This window comes from Eurosta solidaginis, chromosome 5 (genome assembly GCF_040869045.1).
Source record: "Eurosta solidaginis isolate ZX-2024a chromosome 5, ASM4086904v1, whole genome shotgun sequence".
Taxonomy (NCBI): domain Eukaryota; kingdom Metazoa; phylum Arthropoda; class Insecta; order Diptera; family Tephritidae; genus Eurosta; species Eurosta solidaginis.
This window is the reverse complement of record NC_090323.1, coordinates 142873614-142892276: the sequence shown is the minus strand read 5'-3', so window position 1 is coordinate 142892276 and position 18663 is coordinate 142873614. Positions and strand designations below refer to the sequence as shown.

The 18663-nt window shown below is 39.4% G+C and overlaps 1 protein-coding gene across 2 annotated transcripts in view; it reads left to right on the top strand.

The window, feature by feature from the left end:
- The first annotated feature begins 11147 nt into the window (after nucleotides 1-11147).
- Nucleotides 11148-18663, top strand: part of Tbc1d8-9 (TBC1 domain family member 8/9) — a 77485-nt gene continuing 69969 nt past the window's right edge. For both annotated transcript variants that reach the window (XR_010953663.1, XM_067788891.1), the window contains exon 1: nucleotides 11148-11620. Coding sequence is in view for 1 of the 2 variants with exons in the window: in XM_067788891.1 (XP_067644992.1) it covers nucleotides 11577-11620 (44 nt within the window). In the remaining variant the exon portion in view is untranslated. The remainder of the gene's footprint in view (nucleotides 11621-18663) is intronic.

Sequence of the window (18663 nt, the reverse complement as noted above, 5' to 3'; positions counted from 1 at the left end):
TCAATACAATAATTATTATTGATTGAGTTAATAGCAATTAGAGCGCGAGTGATTGGGCCATTAAGTGCGTAATTAGATCTAAACTGGTCAATTACAAACATAGTATATTGGCGCAAAGTCCGTGATGGAACATAAAAGTTCAAAGACTCTAACAGTATCGGGCAATCAATATTGCCATTGGAAATATCATAAATAAACATTATAGATGTAATTAATCTTCTAATTTCTAATGTGTGAAGATTAATTAGCTTACACCTAGAGATATATGGAGGAAGAGGCAGATCGAAGTTTATATCGTATAAACAGTACTTCATGAATATTTTTTGCACACGTTCGACTCTCTTATTGTGTACCTCATAATAAGGACTCCATATTATGGAACCATACTCAAGCCTTGACCTTACAAAGGCATTGTATAATAGTTTTTTAGTATATGGGTCCTTAAACTCGGATCCATTTCTTTTAATAAAGGCCAGTAAGGAATATGCTTTGGGGATAATAAAATTTAAGTGCTCGGTGAATGTAAAAGACGAATCAAATACAACACCTAAATCCCGAATTTTATTCACCCTAAATAACGGCTTAATAGAGACATAGTAAGACGAAATCAATTTATTACATAATTTGGAATAAGTTATGTAATAACATTTGTTGGCATTCAGCGCAAGCTTATTTTTACAGCACCACTCATTAAAATTATTTAACTCAGATTGTAGTATGAGAGTATCAGACTCGTTCTTGATTCTGAAAAAAATTTTCAAATCATCAGCATAAAGAAGATAATTGCATTGCTTGAAACAAGCACTTACATCATTGATAAAGAGAATAAAGAAAAGTGGGCCAAGGATACTACCTTGGGGCACACCTGAGGTTGCTACGTAAGGAGATGACTTTACGTTGCCAATAACAACAAAATTTATCCTATTGGATAAGTATGAATAAATCCATTGTAAAAATGTTGAGTGGAAACCCAATTTTCGCAATTTAGCTACGAGAGCTTTGTGCGAAACTCTGTCAAAAGCTTTGGATATGTCCGTATATATGCAATCAACTTGACAAGCATGAGTAAAAGACGAGATGCAGTAATTCGAAAAAACGACCAGATTAGTTACTGTTGAACGCCCCGGAACGAAGCCATGCTGACATGGGCAAATATAACGCTTAACTGTGGACGATAATTTAAACATGACCGTTTTCTCAAAAAGTTTTGAAATCACGGGGATCTTCGATATTGGCCGATAGTTTGTAACGTCAATTTTACTACCACTTTTATGAATAGGTTTAATAAAAGTAGTTTTCCATTCATCCAAAAAGATACTAGACTTTAATGATAAATTAAATATATGCAACTAGGGCTCTGCAACGGAAGCTACACATTGCTTCAGGAAAAAAGATGAAAATTCTTGATAATCACATTGCTTGGAGCTCTTGATCGTCTGAATACTTAAGATAATATCATCAATACCTAGAACTAATGAGGAGAAGTCGAAACAAGACGTTATCTCATTCAACATATCCCCGTCGTCATTCCACAGATCATCAATAGAAAAGTTTGCTTTAAAAAATTCTGCGAACAAATTGGCTGAATCACTAGACGATGATGAATTCTTGCCCTTGTAAGACACAGACAACGGTATTGTTGAAACCGATTGTTTGGAGCGAATGAAATTCCAAAACGTTTTAGGATTCGATTTGATATTATTTTCGAAATTGAGAATATATCGATTGTACAGAAACTTATCAAGACAATTAAACTCCTTCGCGTAATTCAGATATTGTTGCTTGACATCGGGACTTCTTGATTTTTTAAAAAGTTTATGATATTTATTACGCAAATTTTTTAGAGTCTTTAAGCTTTTGGTATACCACGGCAACTTGTAAACCCTTGCCGGGAAACGAGGAATATTAATATTCATTATTTCCGAGATATTACTTTTGAATAAGTCAAAGCAGTCTGAAAGATTGCGATTATTAAAAAGAGACTGCCAGTCAATATTTGAAATCAAATTATTGATCAAGGCAAAATCACATCGGCTATAATTGAAACCAACTTCAATTGAGTTTAATATTTCCAAATTCATAAAACTTAATCTCCAATATCAATGGTACGTGATGTTTATCAGTATTAGATATCGGACAGAGAGAACGAATTAAATTATAATTAAGATCATTACTAACAAATGTAAGATCGAGGATTTTACCTAGCGTATTTTCAAAATCATTGATTTGAACTAACTGTAAACTATAAAAATTATCAACTAAGTACATTTCACTAGCTTGATTGACATTAGTAGGTATGAGAGTTTTCTCACCTGGAAGATAATTCCATACGATTTTATTTATGTTAAAATCCCCTAAAATACAAAATTTAGAATTCAAGTTAGTGCTCGAAAGATGCATAATATTATTAACGTGATTTTCATAAGAACTATCTGCACTATTTAGTGGTATATAAGAAACACTGACAAATAGACATTCTGTTTTGCCTTTTATACTGATTATAAGCTGATCAATAGAAGTATCAGCGATATTAAGAGGAACCTCCGAGGTTTGTAGGCTTTTTCTTACAGCAATTAGAACTCCTCCACCTCGATAAAGTCCTGTACTTACATTATCACGATCTTTGCGATATATATTATACAAATTTTTATCAAAAAACTCATTACTAAAAAATTCCGCAGTAAGCCACGTCTCAACAAGAACTATCAAATCGTATTCTTCACTAGAGGTAGCAGCAAATACAGCAGAGGCCTTAGTTCTCATGCCTGATATGTTTTGAAAATATATTGATATTGAGTTCTTTAAAGAACGGGCATCATCAATTAGACATGAATTGTAGCAGTCATTATTGGTGACCGAGCGAGGACTTATGAGTTGTCCTTTTGCACCACAGTCCTTTGAAAAAAACGAAACGGCCTTACTTTTACATCCGATGGCCAAATTGACGAATCGAGCAACTTATTGTAATTAGATGCTGAGATCCCAAGCTTAAAATTAACACTCCGTAAGGACTTTTCATCTACGTCCCTTTTCGTAAGTTTTTGGCAGCGCATTAATAAAGGCGAAATATTTGCAGTTCTTGATACATAGTCAACTATAGTTTAACCAAAACCTGTCCCATTTAAATTGTTGGATTCTATCTGTGCTCTAAATCTAGCTACAATTTTTCCTAACATTTGTGCTGCTCTACGTATTTTTACACCATACCTGTTACAGTAGCTTGTTATGAACGTTCCTTCAGTGTTCTTGCAAGGATAATTTATTTCATACAATTAATGCAATATTTAAATAAAACTCTATAAGTATTAAACTGTACTTATTTTTTCATTAGTTTTCACACCTCTATTCGCCGATTTTTAAAGTGTAATATTTCTCGCAATCAATATAATAATTTATTTTCTACAAATATATTAATACTTTATGAAGAGCATGTATATTTCTATTTACACATATGTTGATCTGTATGAATATGTAGACAAATTAAAGTTCGTAACTATATATTCATTGAATATAATATACATGTATATACAAATGCATATAAATATGGAAATGATGGAAATTTAGATTTTGAGAATTTGTTCATTTTAGTATGGGGCCCGTATTTTTTGACCCGGGCCCGGATTTTCTCTCGGCGCCCCTGAGTGATTTCGTGCGGTCACCTGTAAGGTTCAATGTGGTCATTAAATTGCTCAAATGGTCGGACTTGTGCCTTAAGGACCATCAACACGGATAACACTTCCGAAAACCTTTGGGTAGTGTCTTTATAGCCACTGCAACAACAATAGTCGAGAAATTTAAAATTCGTTGTTGTTGTATTACCGACAAAGGCACTCCCCGAAGGTTTTGGGGAGTGTTGTCGATGTTGATTGTCTTTTGCCGGATATAGATCCGGTACGTTGCGCTAACAAAGCACCATTAAGGTACTAGCCCGACCATCTCGGGAACAATTCCAAAAATTCGTACACTAGTAAACACAACGGAGCTCTACCGGAGGTGATTTTCACTCTCCATAAAAAAAATGTCTTGTGGCGTCGCTTTTGTCGAAATGCGTTCTTACAAGTGAGGAGTATCTACATTCCTCAATTGCATACCACCTGGTCGAATGAGCAGTCAAGGCGAATGGATGTCGCGAATGGAAAAACGGTTTTTTTGTTTGCCCGCGGTGAATAAATTGAGAAGTCATGAAGTGTCCATTTGGAGCCAATTAAGCAAACATCTTAAAATATGTAGGTAATGTAATTCACCAGTCATTAAAAGAATGTTTGAAAATAACATTGAGCAAACGACACAACAGGCGATCGGGTTTTGTAGAATTTCACAATTGAGGTGATTTTCATTCACTACGAAAAAAACCACGCCCGTAAGCAGTTTTTCATATATATTCGTTTAACTCAATCTTATGCATTATGAGCAGATTGCACGAATTTTTCTGGAGAATAGCAGATTGAGCGACACTGGCGCCCTCTGACATAAAAAAGTAGTCAACTTCCAAATTTGTTTGCAAGCAAAACATAAGAAAATTATTCCCTTCAGCACAACATGGTTACACCAAAGGCAAGTCAGTCGATATTGCATTGTGTAGGGTGGTTGTGAATATGGAAGAGGCCCTGGAACACCAGGAATATGTCCTAAATGTTTTTCTGGACATTGCCGGAGCTTTAAGCAATTTATCCAAAGAGCAATCATGGACAGTCTCAACTCGATTGAAGTTCATCCAACTTTAGCAAATTTGATCGGCTCCATGTTAAGCTGCAGAATTATCACATCGCAATGGGGTTGTGCGAGGCAACGAATTCTGTAAACAGAGGAACGCCGTAGGGTGGGGTTTTATCACCAATGATGTCGACGCTGGTTATAAACCAATTGCTTAGGCGGCTCGACGGAGGACCAGTCAAACTTATGGCATATACAGATGACGTTTCTGTCATCATAAACGGCAGATGCCTAACAAAAATCAGATCTCTGGTGGATCAGGACTTCGGGATGTATATACCTGGGGATCTGGAGCCAGGTTAACCGCCAATGTGTAAAAATCCGATCTAGTACTATTTACTAGGAAGTATTATGTCCCTAATTGGAGTAAGCCTTAGCCTGGAGGGGTAACCCTGCAAGAAAAATATAGCACAAGGAACTAGAAGTTATACTAGAAAGTAAATTGGTCGGGGAAACTCCATATGGAAGAGAGAGCGAAGAAAGCCCCCGCGGCACTCTATGCATGCAAGATGCTAGGATGCACGTGGGACCTATCACCCAAATTCTGCCATTGGGTATTTACGTCAAACCCATACTTTACTATAGGGTTCTTGTTTGGTGCACAGCCACACAAAAAAGTACGTATACCAAAAAACTTGGGACGGTATGCAGAGTATGATAAGCGTAACGGGATCCTTAAAAGCTACCCCGACAGCAGCATTGCATACCATTCTACCCATACCGCCTGCAGACGTAACGGCCATAAACATCGCGTAAGCAACTGCAACAAGGCTAAGGCCTCGGCGCAGCTTGAGTGCAGATCTTATGGCCACAGCAATATAGCGCCATCTAATATCGGGAAAACGGAATATATGGTCCCGTGCCTGAGCTTCGAAAGAGATATTGGCACCAAAATTGAGCCGGATGGTTAGTGTCGGGGTGCAGAAATGGCGGAACATACTATACACGAGCATACGGATGGTTCCAAATTAATGAAAGGGGTTTGGTCTGCTGTTTACTGTGTCGACATAGAAATAAGTAGATCCTAGAAGCTGCCAGATTACTGCAGCGTTTTTCGGGCGGAAATTATAGCAGTGAAGAAAGTAGCAGAAATTCTGGTGGAAGCGTGCCTCAGCTGCAGCAGCGCCAATATATGGGGTATTCCATCCCATTTCGACCAATTTTGAACACGACCCATTTAGAATTGGCTGAAAGTTTTTCTTCTTTTTCTAGCTTACGAAAGATGTTTTTCAGAAGTTTTTCAAATTTTTTCATCCAACTCAAAAAAAGTTATGAATTTTTAAAAAAACACCGTTTTTGTTTTCAAAATGATATAACTTTTTCAAAAATTGACCGTTTGGGATCTTTTTTTAAATTTGTTTTTAAATATACTTTTCGGAAAAAATTCAAAAAAATTTTTAAAGTTTTTTTTTGTAATTTTCCGGTTTTCGAGATTTTTCGAATTTCGCCCTTTTTTTCTCATAAAACACTTCAATCAATTCTGTAATCATCCCCGCTATTCCCGGAGTGGGCAGAGAATTTTTTTTTTATTTAATTGAAAAAAAAAACTTTAAAATTTTTTTTGTATTTTTTCCGAAAAGTTCATTTAAAAACATATTTAAAAAAAAAATGATCCCAAACGGTAAATTTTTGAAAAAGTTATAGCATTTTGAAAAAACACCGTTTTCCAACTCAAAATAAATTTTAAATATTTTGAAAAAAAAACGGTGTTTTTTTCAAAATGCTATAACTTTTTCAAAAATTTACCGTTCGGGATCATTTTTTTTTTAATGTGTTTTTAATGTACTTTTCGGAAAAAATACAAAAAAAATTTTAAAGTTTTTTTTTTCAATTAAAAAAAAAATCTCGGCCCACTCCGGGATTAGTGGGGATGATTGCAGAATTGATTGAAGTTTTTTATGAGAAAAAAAAGGGGGCGAAATTCGAAAAATCTCGAAAAACTGAAAAATTACAAGAAAAAAACTTTAAACATTTTTTTGAATTTTTTCCGAAAAGTACATTTAAAAACAAATTTAAAAAAAAAAGTTCCCAAACGGTCAATTTTTGAAAAAGTTACAGCATTTTCAAAAAAAAACAGTGTTTTTTTAAAAATTCATAACTTTTTTTGAGTTGGATGAAAAATTTGGAAAAACTTCTGAAAAACGTCTTTCGTAAGCTAGAAAAAGAAGAAAAACTTTCAGCCAATTCTAAAGGGGTCGGGTTCAAAATTGGTCGAAATGGGATGGAATACCCCATATATATTGATAGTCAGGCTGCGATTAAGGCAATAATCTCACACAGTACTTCATCAAGAAAAGTGTTCTGGAATGCAAAGAAGCATTGGAAAAACTTCGCTAAGGCCCGACCATACATCTTTACTGGGCTACCGATCATAAAGCGATAGAAGGTAACGAAAATGCCGACGAGTTGGCAAAGTACGGTAGAACACTCACTGAGTTGATGATAGACGTCCCAAACCATTTGGGAAAAATCAAAAGGAGACAGGAGTTGCATATGATCAATCAAGCAGAAAAGGAGTGGACAAAAGCGCGGGGCTACAAAATGTGTAAGATCATGTACAAAGCCCTAGGATGTGGCCTTAGGTTAAATCCCGAAAAACGGACCTGCTTTTCTTCACTAGGAAGTACAAGCCACCTGCCTTCAGACTACCATTCTTGAACGGCCAGCAATTAACCCTGTCATCGAGTACCAAGTATCTGGGACTAACAATTGACTGCAAGTTGAATTGGAAAGTATGCATCGAAGAGCGGGTACGGAAGGCCTGCGTCGCCTTCTATGCCTGCAAATCGATATTTGGTAAGAAATGGGGGCTCAAGCCAAGCATGGTACTTTGGATGTACGAGGCGGTGGTGCGACCGGTGCTTACCTATGGTTGCATAGTCTGGTGGGAAGCTCTAAGTAAGAGCCTGCAAAAAGTCCAGCGCACTGCGTTTGTTGGTACCATATGGGCCGGACGCACTTGCCCCAGAGCTGCTTTAGACCCCATTTTGCACCTGCTTCCGATCGACTTGCATATACTTTGTATCGCCACAAACCACACTGAGACTCAGGGAGTCTGAGTGTTGGAAGGATACTCAGTAAGGGCATAGTAGTATCCTAAAGAAACTTCCGGATGGTACATGTAGTACCGAGACAGATTATTACCCTCGCAAACTGAAGTTTGAGTACGGTTGTAATACCGCCATTCCAAGCAGGAACGAGTGGAAGAGAAACCGGACGACATCCAAATCTACACTGACGGCTCCAAGATGGGATCGGGAGTGGGGGCCGGATTCTACTCTGAGTCCCTAGATTTGTCTGCATCATTCAGGCTCCCATCGCACTGCAGCGCGTTTCAAGCAGAAATCCTCGCGATTTGTCAAGCCTGCAAATCACTGGAAGGCTTGAACGTAGCTGGTAAAGTTTGCATCCTGTCGGATAGCCAAGCAGCGATAAAAGCGCTTGCCTCCCACACATTAACTCAAAATTAGTGTGGGCTTGTAAGCGACACATATCCCAGCAATATCAAAATCCATTTGGCCAAACTATGATGGAAAGAGGGCGAGAAGTCTTCGAACAAATCCAGGGCCAACACACGCAAACTGATAGCAGTCTGCACCGGTCATTGGACAGTTGGTACGGATGCGGAAAAGATGGGCATTCCCTATAACGACTACTGCAGAAGCTGCAAATATCCAAATGCCAGGAAGACAGTAGAACACTTAATATGTAAATGCCCGGCTCTACCTAGAGCCCGACTAAGGTTCCTTGGAACCCCGTTTCTAGAAGACCTTAGAGGTTTATCTGTGATAGCAATCCCGAATGTCCTTAATTTTATCAACAACTCTGGCTGGTTGTAGTACATTGATCGTAACGTTCCGTAGGTTTTAAACGAGTTACATGGCATCAAAACGGTTTTAAATAGCTACTTGGGCGACCAGGATCGCAGCCATTTCATCTAACTACCTACCTACCTACCTATGTACAAAGCCTACGATATTAGACTCACAAAGTTGCTCATATCTCTGAAGAGAGAAGACTTAAGGCTCACGATGGGCATACTGACTGGATACTGCCTTCTGGCGTCACATGCCTATAAGTTAGGCTTTTGTTGTTGTTGGTGTAGCGATAAGGTTGTTCCCCGAAGGCTTTGGGGACTGTTATCGATGCGATGGTCCTTTGCCGGATACAGATCCGGTACGCGCCGGTACCACAGCACCACTAAGGTGCTAGCTCGACCATCTCGAGAACGATTTATATGCACACATTAAACCTTCATGCCATCCCTCCCTCCCCACCCCCAAGTTCCATGAGGAGCTTGGAGTCGCCATAGCCTCGTCTGTGTTAGTGAAACAGAACTCGCCGCGGATAGGTGAGGTTGACAATTGGGTTTGGAGAAGCTGTATATTGCGCTGGTAACCTAAAGGGTTGCGCTACACAGCCCCTTGAATCTGGTATTTTAGTCGCCTTTTACGACAGGCATACCTACCGCGGGTATATTCTGACCCCCTAAGCCGCTGGGGGTTAGGCCTCGTCAATAACAGCAAGTATAGGAAGTGTGAGCTTCAGGAAGAAACGGTTGAGCACGTTCTCTGTTCATGTCCTGCGTTCGCCAGGTAAAGGCTATAGCTATTAGGTGCGGCAGAGTTGCCAGACCTCGAGACAGCAATTAAACTGAGTCCTATAGAACCGCTAATATCTGCCAAGAGGAGGGAGTTATTATATAAAATATATCCTGGCTTTTGATTGCGGTTCTCTCGTTTGGTCGTCAAACAAATTCTGGTAACACTATGGACACATTCAATATATGTGAGGTCTTTATAGACCGGCCAGTTCAATTCAACCTAACCTAAAGCATAAGAAGAAGAGTTTGACATTTGCTTTGTTGGCTAAGGGTGTTTTCATACTTTCCAAGTGAAATCAATTTTCCCACTGGTTGGTAACTTTTCTAACATTTTTCAAAGTTAATACTGCAATTTAACAAATGAATAGGACACAAAATATGTTGGCAAGCATATTTCTTGTATAATGAGAATGCTTATAACAGTGATTCGGAAAATTTTGTACGTGAATGGGCAAGACGAAATGAACTTCAATTGCGAAGTCTGAAGCTCCTTTATATTTACAAGCGCAATATCTTGGTTGATTGTGTCGATGTTACTGGAATACATAATAGGTCCGACACATAAGCAGTTTTTCATATATATGAGTTTAACACATGCTTATGTATTATGAGTAGATTGCACGTATTTTTATGGAGAACGGTAGAATGAGCGACACTGGCGCCATCTGATATTGAAAAGTAGCCAATTCCCAAATTTTGTTCCAAGCAAATCATAAGAAGAAGAATTTGACATTTGCTTTTGCTAAGGGTGTTGGCACACTTTGCAAGTGAAATTTTTTTTCCCACTGGTTGGTAAATTTTCTAACATTTTTCGCAATTAAAAACTGCAATATAACAATCGAATACGACACAAAATATGTTAGCAAGTATTTTTGTTGTATCAAAGAGGATAAATACAATAAGAGCCGTCACTCGTTATATTTTTGGCATTTACTCGATGTATACTGAGAGGTAGTCGCTACTTTTTTTTTTGGCGAGATGTTCATAAATGTCTTCTATACATTTTCGTGGGATAATTGTGTTTATTTTTCGACTGTATTAAATTAATTTATTTAATTCTCTTTCCAAAAAACACGTTTGCATAAAGTGACAACACCGCATGGATAAATGCCAGACAATTTAAAATGTCAGAAAACATTCGGCATCAATTTTTTCAATTTTCAGCGAGATACTCGCCACAGAATAACGAGTGACGGCTCTTATTGTATTTATCCTCTTTGGTTGTATAGGGAGAATGTTATAACAGTGCTTCGCGAAATTTTGTATGTGAATGGGCAAGGCGTAATAAACTTCAATTGCCACGTCTGAAGTTTCTTCATATTTACAAACGCAACATCTTGGTTGATTGTGGCGATGTTATTGGAATGCATAAGCTTGTGTTAAACACTTCTATATGGAAAATGTCATTTAAGGCTCCATTACTGATACTTAGCATAGACTTGACTTGGCTTGCGAACTGTCACTTACAGTTCTGTTAAATTAACATTGCATATTACTGATTACTCAAAACTTAACTTGACTTAGAAGTCTGTTGAATTTTGATTTTCTATGTAAGTTCTAAGTGACGTTTACATTTTGAGATGCCATTTGTTTGTTTCCATTTCATTTTGACATTTTGTCTTACAAATTGACATTTATTTAAAAATAAATTTCAACGCTGATTATGATGCCAGATTTTATGCTCCAAGTGGAGTATAATCGTGGCTAAGTTGCCAAGTTTACGACAAGTCAAGTCAAGTCTATGCTAAGTATCAGTAATGGGGGCTTTAGTAGTAGCAATCACAAATAGTGATTGTTCAATGTGATGCAATCACCGATAGTGAAATACCACATCACTAGAGCGAATTCAATTTTCTCGTTTGTAATCAATGCTTTGGGTTGCAGTTTGTCAGCGAAAAAATCCAAAAAAACTAGATTAACTATAAATAAACTGCTAATTACTTGAAATTTATCAAGATATAAAGGAGTACACAAACAGATGTATATAAAAAGGTCAGCAAAGAATTGCAGGCAAAAACTGTGTTCGTTGTTGTACTTCTAGATTGCGATGGTGTCGGGCTAGATGGAACGCAGTTCCTGACTACACTTCGTAAGATCATTTATAGACAAAAGGGAGTTGAAATTCTTAAACACAACGAATTCGTTATCGAGGCTGATCAAATAGTTGAAGAATATCTGTGTTGCTTAATTGATTTCGAAGGTTTAATATTTACATATATCCAACCACCCAAAAGGAGACAGAAAAAGAGAATCGTGCAAAATGTGGATACCGCCGAATGAAATTTATTTTCCACCAGCATTTTGGTAAGTGCTACAATAAATTTATATGTACGTATGTATATACATTAGTATACAGGTAGGTTAAAAAAAAAAATTATGCATCGCAAATTATACTCGGCTAACAAATCTCAGGCTTGAAAGAATAGATAAATACGAAGAGCAGATTCTCCTTTTCATAACCCAGACAGAAAAAATTTTTCTTTTCCGCCTTCGGATTATTGTTGTCGAGGTCTTTTAACACCTCGATATTTTTCGACGCGTATTAGCAGTCGATCCCTGTTCTTGCTTGGTGCTTCAATAAATTCCTCTTATATATCCTTTTTGTTTTCAACGATTCAAAGGTCTTCCAATGCCTACTAGCTCTAGTTTGTTGGGAGGCACTTCCTACATTTCGATAATAGCCTCTAACTTTTTATATGATTTCAGGGACTTTTAGTTACACTGCTTTTACATAAAAATGACTGAATTCACAAAGGTCATAAATAAATAAGGTAATAGTCTAGTTGAGGGGTCGACTGCTAATACGCTACCAAAAATATCGAGAGAGGTGTCAAACGACGCGTCTTGACATCAGTATTAATAATCCGAAGGCGGAAAATAAAAATTTTAACGCGTTCAAAAGATATTAACGAAAAACCGAAAAAAGACCCGCGGGTACCTCCGAACCCGGGGGTCGGATCCATAGTGTTTTTGCGCAGAACACCTTTCTGCGTTGGCGGCCTTCGGCCGCGATTATAAAAAATAACCCTGGGCTACGCCATGCCAAGTCCGGGTGTGTGGTATAACCGTGGCTACCGCCACGGTGATGCACAATTTTTTTTTGGGGTACACCCACAACAACAACCACATGGAAATCGCCAACTTCAAATGCAAATATCTCCGGACAGAGATAAAATTTTTCTTTTCCGCCATCGGATTATTGTTCTCGAGATTAATACGCGTCGTTTGACACCTCTCTCGATATTTTAGGTAGCGTATTAGCAGTCGACCCCTCAACTAGACTATTACCATAAATAAAATAAATGTAAGGCGCGATAACCTCCGAAGAGATCTAAGGCCGAGCTTCTCTTCCAATTTGCGTCGTGCTCCTCTTGATTTTCTCTACAAATTTGCCGGACGGGACCTACATGTTTTATGCCGACTCCGAACGGCATCTGCAAGGTAGATGAGTTTTCACTGAGAGCTTTTCATGGCAGAAATACACCCGGAGCGCTTGCCAAACACTGCCGAGGGGCGACTCCGCTTAGAAAAATTTTCTTCTAATTTGAAAACCTTATTTCTAAAATTTTTGATGTTGCTTTGCCCGGTGGTGCGAACCCAGGGCATACGGTGTGGTAGGGTAGGCGGAGCACGCTACCATCACACCGCGGTGGCCGCCAAAAGGCCATAAGCAACCAAGATATTTGAAATCGCGTTTTGGTAATTGTTTACTTTAGCTCACAACTGCTAAAACCCGACCAAAAATATCGGGAGAGGTGTCAAAAGACGCGTTTTGATCCCAGGACCACGAATCCGAGAGCGGAAATTCAAAATTTTATTTCGTTTCGGAGATATTTGCAAACAAAATTAAAAATTTTCATGTGGTTGTGTTGTTCTGATGATTTTGTAGTACCCACAAGAAACATTTTGTGTAAAAGTGTTTTGCGCGGATATAGTTTTGGTCTCCAAACCGGTGTTGGACCCACCAAGGGTAATTTTTTATAAGCGCGGCCGAAGGCCGCCAATGCAGAAAGGTGTTCTGCGCAAAAATACTATGGATCCCACCCCCGGTTTCGGGCGCTCCGGGGCCATTTTCGGTTTTTTGGAAATAACTTTTGACAGAAATAAAATTTTGAAATTCCGCGCTCGGATTCGTGGTCCTGGGATCAAAACGCGTCTTTTGAGTTGTGAGCTGAAGTAAACAATTACCCGCGTTTTTCTCAAATTGTGGTTTGGTGTTTAAAAATGTGCCCTCATTAGAATTTTAAAAATTTCAGGGTAGTAGAGCAGTTTACGGTACCCGCTCTAAAGTTGGGCCTAGATTTTGGAGTGAGGTATCAAAAGACGCGTATTAATCTCGACAACAATAATCCGAAGGCGGAAAAGAAAAATTTTATCTCTGTCCGGAGATATTTGCAGTTGAAGTTGGCGATTTTAATGTGGTTGTTGTGTTTGTACCCACAAAAATATTGTGCATCACCGTGGCGGTAGCCACGGTTATACCACACACCCGGACTTGGCATGGCGTAGCCCAGGGTTATTTTTTATAAGCGCGCCCGAAGGCCGCCAACGCAGGTGTTCTGCGCAAAATACTATGGATCCCACCCCCGGTTTCGGAGGGACCCGCGGAGCTTTTTTCGGTTTTTCGTTAATATCTTTTGAACAGGTAAAAAAAGTTAACTTCCGCAAAATTTTGGCCCAAATTTCGGTGGGTACCGTAAACTGCACTATTACCAATTTTAGAACCAATAACAACGGAGTTATATCACCATAGTTTACTATGTCACTTTTAAAAAGCAGTATCTATTCAGTGAAAGTGGAAAAACAATGGTTGTTTCGTAAAATTTAAAATTTTTGTTGGCTAGGGCGTTTGTGATTTAATTAAGTTTAAGCTAACTATATTCACTGGTATAAATACATAAATATAGGATTTACATACATATCGCGCATTTACTTCAATAGTGTCACAACTCAAAAAACATGACTTTTGAGTTAATAACATATAAACGTACCCAATAACGTGATCTATGTTGTATAAAAAAATCTTTCTGATCCGTTAAAAATTCACCACGTGCAATACAAATGTAAATATGCCTTTATATGCGCGACATATGGCAGTTAAGATCTTTTTAATGGCTCTCCTGGAAAATTGAGTTTTTTGAGTTATGCCACTATTGAAGTAAATGAGCGATATGTTAGCAGTGTACAACTGACAACGCAGCTACAACTTACTTAAATAGAGTAGCGTTAATAATTGCACAATTCTAGAAACCGATCAATAGTGAATGAGACAACAGCTGGTTTGGCTAAACCTTATTTATACAAATGCATAATATATATGCACTTTACTTCTGTTTTATTTTTTGATATACTTTTTGGCGTTATCAGAAAAGTTTCTTTGTTTTAATTGTGACCATGTATAAGCTCTAAATTTTATTTTCCAAAGGCACTAGATGAGTCCATCACCCTTCTTCAGTGCTACCAGCGAGTATCTTTAGGAATGATTTTTGGAACTTTAGATGTACAGGTTTGGGTTCTTTAATTGTGAGTTGTGATATTTTAGCAGAAATCCATACGCGCCCGTAGCACGGAGCACGAGCTCTAACAGTGCCAAGCGTTTAGAAGTGAAATATCAAATTCAAGGAGAATTTAACAGGGTAGTTTCTTATCCTCACTTCTGTTTAATTTCTTAATATCAAAGCTCGCTTTCTCACCAGTAGGAGCTATTATTATATCTCATGCTGATGACTGTACAATGCTGGCAATAGGCCCTACTTGGGATCGCCAGAGCCTCGGCTGTTGAAGAAACAGGATTCGCCACGGGTAGGTGATGAGGTTGACAATTGGGTTGGAGAAGCTATATAATGCGCTGGCAACCCCTTGAACGGGTTGCGCTACACAACTCCTTGAATCAATTTGGTATTTTAGTCGCCTCTTACGGCAGGCATACCCACCGCGGGTATATTCTAAGCCCCTAACCCACTGGGTGTTGGTGAACTAGTCTCGAAAGTATATAAATTTGTTCAAACGGGGTCGCTGTGGAAGGTACAAATGACGCAATTGTTATACTTTACACACAAAAGTGTAACGTTTGACGAACGTTTGTCTTAGTTTTAATGCTCATGTTACCAAAGCTATATGTAACAATGCTGCATTAACTATTAAGTGCCTTGCTGGCAGGGTCTCGGAAAAAAAGGTTACAACAACCCAAATCGTGGACTGCAAATTCAACAACAACTGCAAATTATCACTGTGGTAGGCAGGCATCGATGCAGTTCAGGAATGTAACATCACAACCCAGAAGAATTAAACAAGGGATGTCTCAGGGTGGTGTCCTATCCCCATGAAATGCTGAAAAAACAGTTTCTGGTGAATACTCAGAAGCCTGGGCATCCTAACAGACATCTGATTCAAGAGATCCCGCCTCCCAGTGTTTTAAGAAGTCATATCCACAAGCATTGTAGGAAATACTTAGAACTCATTCGTACGTAGAAAAAAGCACAAAGAGGTCCTATTCAATATTGTAGCGAATTTCTGCAAAACCTCCTATTTGTTGCAACCTTCTGCTAAGTTCGAATCACTAAACTGTTGAATAAATAACTCCAATATTTAATAATGCAAAATGGCCTTTATTCAAGTACTTTCAAAACAACACTTCTATTGCTCAACAGATAGCGTGCCTATACGAAACTGATTGTAGCGCCTCTACTGGTGTCGCCTTTTATACTGTTAGGTTTACTCGTTGACATTTCTAGGCGGTTCTGTTCTAGAATCTGCTAGTTGGTTATCTGCTATAAGTTTCTCAGCTATAACTACAGATGCACAATTTTTATAGCTTCTCTAACAGCTCATGCGCGTGTGTTTGTGAGCGACACTTCCACAATTATATTGCATATCTCAGCTGCGTGTACGTACATATGTGTAGACATAAAGATTGAATTATTGATGTGCATCAAGTCACTGCTTAGCATCGGCTTAGTGATGGCAGTACCCCTTAGTGTTGTTAATATTCGTAACAATATGCTATAACGTGAGTACTTTTCAATCGTGATTCGGGATTTTTCCCGAACAAGGGCTGTCACTTCAGTGTAACTCCATTTAATTTGTTGCGTTCCTCCCACAAATTGGCATCCTCCCAGCAGATGCTTGCAGCGGGACTGCGCCATATTCTCCTGCTCCGGGAAGGTATCGAACCCAATCCGGGACCTGTACCTGACCCCGGTCCAGAGAAATGGTTTTGCTGCACCCGTTGTTAAACTGTAATTGGTTAGCTGGGAAGATCACGAAGATAGTTGATTTCATGAAGCGACATAACATCCGCATTGCAGCGATCCAAGAGACCAAACTAACAACAAGATCTGCCCTGCAGTCCTGCTCTGGGTATAACGTCCACAGAAAAGATAGCAGCAAGAGCGGAAATGGAGGCGGTCTCACATTTATCACCCACCTCTCAGTGCAATATAATCTATTTGATCCCGACCTCGGCCGCAGGGACAGTGTCCTGGAACGTCAAGGTATATCTGTTCGGTCAGGCGATGTAAACGTAGAAATCATCAACATCTACGTCCCTCCTAACACCTGGTGCCCCAGTGGATACTTCCCTGCGCACTACTCACTGGCGATAATCGCCTTATCTTAGGCCATTTCAATGTCCACCACGATCTATGGCATTTACCCCAGCGGGTTAGGGGATCAGAATATACCCGCGGTAGGTATGCCTGTCGTAAGAGGCGACTAAAATACCAGATTCAAAGGGCTGTGTAGCGCAACCTTTTAGGTTGCCAGCGCAATCTATAGCTTCTCCAAACCCAATTGTCAACCTCACCTATCCGCGGCGAATCCTGTTTCACTAACAGACGAGGCTCTGGCGACCCCAAGCTCCTCATGGAACTTGGAGGTAGGGAGGGAGGGAATGGCCTGAAGGTTTAATGTGTCCACATAAATCGTTCCCGAGATGGTCGGGCTAGCACCTTAATGGTGCTATGGTACCGGAGCGCACCGGATTTGTATCCGGCAAAGGACCATCACATCGAAAACACTCTCCAAAGCTACAACAACAACAACAACATCTATGGCATTCTAACCTACAGGCGGTATTATCGTTAATACAACAACAACAACAAAGAAACGTTCATTACTACTTACAAAGCAATTGGCTGGCCGATTGTATGCTACGCGTCCCCGATATGGTCGCCAAGCCTAAAGGTTACTCACTGGACGAAAATACGGGCCTGCCAAAATACTGCCCTCAGAACCGCTACCCAGAAACCTGGGTATCCAAACAGACATCTGATTGATGAGGCTACAACTCCCAGGAGCTGAAGGGGTCATCTCCGTAAGCATTATGAGGAAATACGGCACTTGGGAACACAGCCGCATGAAGCAAAAAAGCACAAGCAGGTCCTTGGTGAACTCCACAAACAGGCGTCGGACCTTTTTGCCGGGAATTGCCCGGTGAATCCAGTACTCAAAGAAAAGTACCCAAAACTTGTGGAATAGGAACGCATACTCCCCAGGGAAACGCGTGTCACTCTTGCTCAACTTCGTTCTGGATACTGTAACAGGTTAAACTCTTACCTATCCAGAATCAACCCCGACATACAAAATGTATGCCCCGCTTGCAATGTGTTCCCACATGACACCAACCATCTCTTTAATTGTAATGTGGAACCAACGCCTCTAACACCCCTTTCATTATGGGCCACCCCTGTTGAAACAGCAAGTTTCCTTGGACTCCCGTTAGACGATATTGATGAAAATTTGTGATCGGTCGCGGCTGTTAGGTGGGGCGAATCACTGCTACAACAACAACAACAACAACGCTGATTTGTGGCCCTCTAACGTCACTGTTAAGCCTTTTCGTTTTTTTTTTTTTCAAAAAACGGAGGAAACCAAATTGTGTCGTAGGGTTATCTAGAGCTATATACTGCAACACTTATGACATCCCAAACTGCGTCTCGGGTGCATCTCTGAGAGTCTACTTTCAAAATGTTGGCGGCATGCGCACCAAATCTAAAGACTTTCTTTTATCTACGTCTCGTTTGGACTACGACGTATACGTCATCGTTGAAACGAAGACTTCTTTGATGAAGAGTACTTGGACCCTAAGTTATTCCTAACTTTCCGTAAAGACAAAGATTTCCCGAACACCGGTCAAAAGAAAGGTGGTGGAGTCCTAATTGCAGTTAACAGAAGCCTGCATTCATTAAAGTATCAACTACATAATAATGATATGTTACTCGATCAGCTGTGTGTGTTTCCAGTCCATCTGGCTCTACTTTCATTTGTTGCTCGTACATAGCGCCCAGTAGTGGTGATGGCTTATATAATAATGCTCATGTGGAGAACATCGTTAATTTATGCGAATC